Below are 6,888 nucleotides of genomic sequence, written 5' to 3'. Positions count from 1 at the left end.
ATTTATTTATTACAACCTAAAATTTGTATGTTAGTGTAATCGTTCATATTCACAAAATGGAATATTTATCCCACCACAATAATATATGTAGACTATAATAATAATAAAAAATGAATATACACCTTTTGATAGTTTTAATTAAAAGTATTATAATATAACATGAAGTAGATGTGGTAAAAATATTTCACTCTTACTCTTTACTATAAATGAAATATTTCAATAAACGTGTAAAGCAGTTTAATTTTATATTAATTTTAGAAAAATATAAAGTAATTTAAAAAATAAAAATAAAAAAACTTATATTTTCACTTTTTAGTGTAAGGAAGAAAAATAATTATTATACTTTTTAAAAATAATTCAATATAAAACTTATATAAATTGTTTGAATATATATATATATATATATATATATATATATATATATATAGAGAGAGAGAGAGAGAGAGAGAGAGAGAGAGAGAGAGAGAGAGAGAGAGAGAGAGAGAGATTTTAATGTGTTTTTTAAGAATAATAAAATGTTTTAATGTTTTAAAAAAAGAAGTAATTGAAGTATATTAAGCTAGTTACTTTGTGATAAGAGTGATAACACAAAGATATTCAATTTATTTATATACTACTATAAAATTAATATGTCACTATTAAAAGTATTAATAATATTAATAATAATAATAATAATAATAATATACAATATACAATATAAATTATTTAAATATATAAAATTAAGTAATATTGAATTCTATTTAAAAATAGAGTAATAACAACAAAATAATTAAGGTGGACAAGGTTCATAAATAAAATATTTCAATGTTTATATTAAGTAAGGTGTGTCAATCACAAACATTCAAGGTTTGATTAGTTTTGCAACGGTCCTATCTCTAAGCTCTGCGCGCGCTCGCTCGGCCCTACATCCTACGAGATCCGCACACGACGGATCTAGAACACTGCGCGTGCGCCCACTCCTGCACTTCTCCGATCCCTGCGGGCGGGTCCGCCGAGGGCTCTTGCCTCAAACTGCGGTTGGCTAGGGTTTGGCCGAAGGCTCTAGCTTCTGGCTACGGTTGGCTAGGGTTTGTCCTGCTGCTCTCCATGGAGGAACCGAATCCCCATCAGGGGCCTTCCTCGCCTTCCCCGTCCTCTGCTGCTGAGGCCTTCAGATCCTTGTTGGCCTCTCTGCCCAAGAAGAAAGTTGTGGAAGCCGCCAAGTTCATGAAAAGGCTAGAAGACATCCCCGAGATCGCTCTCCCTCCTGAAGGTCCGATTCAAGTAGCTCTATCTCTGGTGGATCGCGCTCTGGTTGGTCAGTTTATAGGTCTCTGGCCCTCCCCGAAATCAATAGAGAACTGGGTTGCTAGAAACTGGGCTCCGCTGATAAAAAACAAGGTTACATCGTACTTCCTCGGAAGGGGATATTTCTTATTCGAATTCTCAGAAAAAGAAGACAAGGATCTGATTTTCAGAAATGGCCCCTACTTCATGGGTCCGCAAGGACTATATTTAAACAAATGGATGCCAGATTTCGATCTGGCGGTGGATGTGCCTTCTGCAGTCCCAATGTGGGTAAGGCTCCCCAGTCTACCGATTCACTACTGGAACTGGGAATCCCTAAAGCATATCAGAAACACTCTTGGGAAATTCATAGACAAGGCTAATAGCAAAGACCAGTACGACTGTGCCAGAATTTGTGTGGTGGTAGATCTGGAGGTTGGATTACCAGAAGCCATCAAAATAAGGGTAGGTCCTTAGACGCATGTTCCGAAGATGGACTATGAACAACTGCTGTTCAAATGTCGGAAGTGTCATGTCTATGGACACTTCGCCAGGGATTTCCCGTCCAAAGGGGTAGAGGAAAAAGGGAAGAAAGAAGGATGGAACCAGGCCAAAATATCCAAACCTTCATTCAGAAAGAATGCAAATGTTAATGCCAAAGCCCCCCAAATGGGCCTTGCACAGCATCCACTCACGGAAAGCCAAGGGAATAAATTTGAGATCTTGGGATCTGAAGCCATGAACACACAAGAGACAGAAATTCTGAAAGAAGTCTCACCGCCTAAATCCATAAGCGTACCAGAGAGATCCAAAGGGAAGATGTCAGAAGAAGAGGAGGAAATCCAAGAGTCCAAGGAATCGGAGGAAGAAGGGGAAATAGGGATTCACAGTCTACCCGCAGAAGATCTACAAGAGGACGAATGTAAACAAAGGAGAAAATGGATCAAGAAACTTACAAAGACAAGCTACAGGACAGCCAGCCAACGAACGCTAGAGAAACTCCTAGCAAAAACCCCGAAGACGAAGAGGATCCAAACCCAGACCTCCAAAGGAGCTCTCCATAGCAAGAATAAATGATGAAGATAGTCTCCTGGAACTGTAGGGGAATGGGCTCCAAAGCTAAGGAAGAAGAAATGAACAGTCTAATAAGACTGGAAGCCCCGAATATCCTTCTCATCCAGGGGAATAAACTGGAGGACTCAGCCTTCCTCCAAGCAAGCAGAAAATTCTGGAAGTATAATGGAATGCATGCAACCTCTGCCCGTGGAGCATCCGGAGGGCTTGGGTTGCTCTGGAATCCAAATAAGTTCTCTCTAATCTCTGAGTCCCTAAACACTCATTGGATTTTGTTGAAATTACAGCATTTAGATTCTAAAGAAGTTATTAGTCTGGTCAATGTATATGCTCCTAACAATGCAGGTGAAAAAAAATTATGTTGGGATGCCATAAAAAATTTGGCAGATCTAGAAAATTTGGAGAACATAATCATAGCCGGAGACCTCAATCTCACTCTTCTCTCGTCTGAAAATAGAGGAGGCAGTATTGTCAGAGATCCGGCAAGGGAAGCAGTGGAAGATCTCATGCAAGATTGGGACCTGATAGAAATCAAGCCAACAATTGGCAAGTACACATGGTCAAACAAGAGGGTTGGTCTGGGACACATAGCCGCAAGAATGGATAGATTTCTGGTTCAAAGTTCCTTCCTGTTCCTTGGATTAGATGCTAGATCGCGCATCCTTCACAGCAGCATTTCAGACCACAAGCCTATTAGCTTGGAACTGCTGTTCCCAAAAGACCTGCGGCCTATTCCATTCATGTTTAGTTCTCTATGGATTAAAGAGGCAGATTATATGGATAGGGCCAGAGATTGTTGGAAAGACCCAGCCAAGCAATCCGCCTTCTTCGTGGAGAGGAAAAACTTAGAAGAGTCAAAGCCATGTTAAAAAATTAGGTCAAGACCCTACCCAACCCAGCTGCGCAAAGGAAAAAAATCCAAATCGAGCTAGAAACCCAACATCTCCATCTTGAAGCAGCGGAAATCACAAAGGAAGAGTTGGAAAAGGAGGCTAGGCTCCAGCAAAGCTTCCACAAGGCCTGCCTAGCAGAAGAGGAATATTGGAGGCTCAAGTCCAGAAGTCTCTAGCTTAAATCAGGTGATAGAAACTCCTCCTTTTTCCATAAACAAGGCCAAGCCAGGAAAGGGAGAATCTCCATCATGAAAATTAAAGAAGAAAACAACGTCTTGAAGGATTTTACATGCATAAAAAAGACTGCCTCCAAGCACTTTGGGAAGCTATACATGGAGGAGACATCAGCTGAGTATAATGATTGTATGTTAAACGTTGTTCCTAATCTCATCACCACCAAAATGAATCAGAATCTTGAGAGCAAAATCACTCACAAGGAAGTCAAGGAGGCCCTTTTCGCAATGGATCCCGACAAAGCCCCGGGACCCAATGGATTCACGGCCAGATTTCTTCAAACTTGTTGGCAGATCGTTGAGAAGGAGTTCCTCAAAATGATCCAAAAGTCCCAAGACTGCCAGAAGATTGGAGGAGGTACAAATTCAACCTTTCTTGCCCTCATTCCCAAAGAGAAAGGAGCAATCACTTTCAGCAGATTCCACCCAATTTCCTTATGCAATATTGGGTACAAAGTCATAACCAAAGTGATAGTTAACAGGTTGAAAATAATTCTACCCAAAATCATCCCCGATAGCCAAGGAGGATTCATCCAGGGCAGATAGTTGGTAGATAACTTCGTGCCGGTCCAAGAGGCAATCCACTCCAGCCTCCATCAAAAGGAAAAAGGTATGGCTATTAAACTAGATCTTGCAAAAGAATTTGATCATGTTAAGAATAAATTTTTGTTTGATGTGCTCCATAAACCGGGGTTCAGAAAAATTTTCATCAATTGGGTCAGAGCATGCATTTCAGAGCCTTGGATAGCCCCTTGGTGAATGGTAGAGTGGTGGTGTTTTTCAATGCCTCTAGAGGACTGAGGCAGGGATGTCCCCTCTCACCCCTCCTATTCGTCCTTCAGGCCTCTGTCCTCAGTTTCAACTTAGATAAAAAGAAACAAGAGCATGAAATCATTGGCCTGTGCATTGCAAGAGGGGCAAAAAATATCAGTCATGCCCTCGTTGCAAATGATACAATACTGCTGGGGGATGCTTCTCTTCCTTCAGCTATACAATTTAAAGAATTTCTAGATGATTACAGTAAGGCTTCAGGCATCATTTTAAACAAGGGAAAATGTAACATTTATTGTTGGAATACCCCTGTTTCAATGGTAAATGCAATAGCCAGATGCCTAGGATTCGCAGCCTCTGTCTCCTGGTCTTCATTTAAGTATCTTGGGCTGCCAATTTTCCATAGGAGGGCCCTGAGCAAGGACTGGCACCCACAGCTAGACAAATTCAAAACCAAAATGCAAGCTTGGGGAGCTTCTTGGCTCAATATCGCCGGAAAATCAGTGCTCATTAAAGCAGTGCTGAGCAGTTTTCCACTATTCAAATTCTCAGTCCTCCTAGCACCTGTGGGAATCATCAAAAAGATGGAGGAGCTAATCAGACACTTCTTCTGGAAAGGAGGCAAGAATAACGAGAAGAGGATTTCCCTAGTCAATTGGGAAATAGTCACCAAACCTATTTATGAGGGAGGATTAAATTTCAAAGACTTTAGAGCCCAAAATCTAGCCATGGGAGCCAAAATAATATGGAAAATCATAGCACCTAATCTGGGTTGGGTTCAGGTAGCTCTGTGGAGAAAATATTTTAGAGGCACGAGGCTCAGATGCCCGGAACAACTAAAAAACAAACTCAGAACTCCTCTCAGTTTATTCATTAATAGAATAGGCTCACTGATAAGCAACTATGCATATTGGATCCCAGGCAATGGCAAACAAATTCAATTGTGGAAAGACAACATCCTAGGCAGACCTCCACTGGCTGAGGTGAGAGGTATGATAGAATTGATGTGTTGGAAATCTGAGCACAATATTAACACTCTGTAGGACATGTCAAACTAGAAAGACGATGCATGGGCGGGTTGGAAGTAGCTTCCTGTTCCTCCCGCACTGACTTCTGAGCTGGGCACGCTCTACTTGAACTTGCATGGGTTGGCTCCCACATACGCGCGCAGGCAGGACATGAGAGGATGGGGCTCAACGCGTGCAGGCTACACAATAGCTCAGGGGTATATCAAGTGTTTGGAACATCCCCATGTCCCCCCCAATCTTGCCCCTGGGTTGGTATTTGGAAAATCCCTTCAATTCCAAAAATTAATCACTTTTGTTGGCTCCTCTGCCATCAAAAAATCATCACAGAAGATAGGCTCCATAAAAGAGGCATCCATGGCCCCTCTAGATGCATGATGTGTAAAGAAAACTCAGAAACTGCCCTTCATCTCATTATCAAGTGCAAGTATGCAACCTCCATTTGGCAGGATCTTCTTGAGGCCTGGAACTACAAGTTCGATTTTCCCACCTCGATTTTGGATCTATTTGCAGGTTGGATGACCAGATATCTAGGTTCACCCCCAAAAAACAAAACAATCAGAGCAGCATGGAGTGCCCTACCTAAATTTATCAGTTGGCAAGTTTGGTTGGAAAGAAACAAAAGAATTTTCCAGAGCAAGGAACAGGACTACAGATTAGTTGTCAACCTAGTGAAAAGCCAACTAGCTGAGTGGCTGGCAGACAAAGGGGATGATCTAGATCTAAATCAGCAGGACAGAGATTTAGGATCTGCCCTCAACTTCAAATTCCAAAAATTGAGCAGCTCCCCGCCATCCATCAAAAAATGGCAAATCAGGAAAAACAAAGAAGACTTCCAGCACTGGTTGTCCAATCAACCTCTTCCCTCTCTCTTCTTCGATGGGGCAGCAAAAAGGAACCCAGGAATTGCTGGCGCAGGAGGGTTTATCATCAATTCAGAAGGTTCTCCTCCACACAGATTTGCTTGGGGATTAGGCCATTCCTCAAGTATACAAGCTGAGGCGATGGCCCTCTTTCAAGGTGTCAAACTCCTCAAAGAGGATTTGAGGAGGCAAACGTCTTTGGAGATTCCCAGATTATCATAAGTACAATGGTGAACAATTCCAAGCCAGTTGATCTGCAAATTGTAAGGATTATTGCAAGGATCAAAAGCATGACCAAGTCCCTAAAATTGAATTACTTTCATGTCTTAAGAATCAACAACAAAGAAGCGGATATTGAGGCAAACAAGGCTGTTCTCTTAGACGCCGGCACAATTCTCAGAGACAAGGACACCTGTTGGGACCCAATCCCTTAAAAAGCCATGTTTTATTGCCTTTTATTACAGCAGTTTGTTTGTATCTTTCAGCTCGGGAAATTAGCAGCCAAAGCTCATTATTTCAATTGTAAAAAAAGGAAGCTGAAAAGAGTAGGAGAATTTTTCCTTCTGTTGGACAGTCATGCAGATTTTTGTTCCTCCTCTTGTAACCGAATTTGAGGCTGTTAGCCAACCAGTTAATAAGATCCCATAACCGTTCTTGTAAAAAAAATAAGATGTGTCAATCACAACTATGTAAATATAATATATGGTTTAAAAATAAAAAAAATAGATTAAAAAACCCCATCATTAAAATATTTGGAGTTTCT

General features: G+C 41.1%; 1 protein-coding gene across 1 annotated transcript; it reads left to right on the top strand.

Moving 5' to 3' along the window:
• The first annotated feature begins 1,086 nt into the window (after nt 1-1,086).
• On the top strand, nt 1,087-1,743 carry LOC149171725 (uncharacterized). The gene has a single exon (XM_089426063.1). The coding sequence runs from the start codon at nt 1,087-1,089 to the stop codon at nt 1,741-1,743; it is 657 nt and encodes a 218-aa protein (XP_089282189.1).
• The last annotated feature ends 5,145 nt before the right edge of the window (nt 1,744-6,888 follow it).

The sequence above is a fragment of the Pinus tabuliformis genome, chromosome 4_2, assembly GCF_031772625.1.
Source record: "Pinus tabuliformis cultivar Carrire ecotype Pingquan chromosome 4_2, CPIR1, whole genome shotgun sequence".
In the NCBI taxonomy this organism is placed as follows: Eukaryota; Viridiplantae; Streptophyta; class Pinopsida; order Pinales; family Pinaceae; genus Pinus; species Pinus tabuliformis.
Note: the sequence above shows the minus strand (reverse complement) of the source record. Positions and strands in the feature narration are given on the sequence as shown.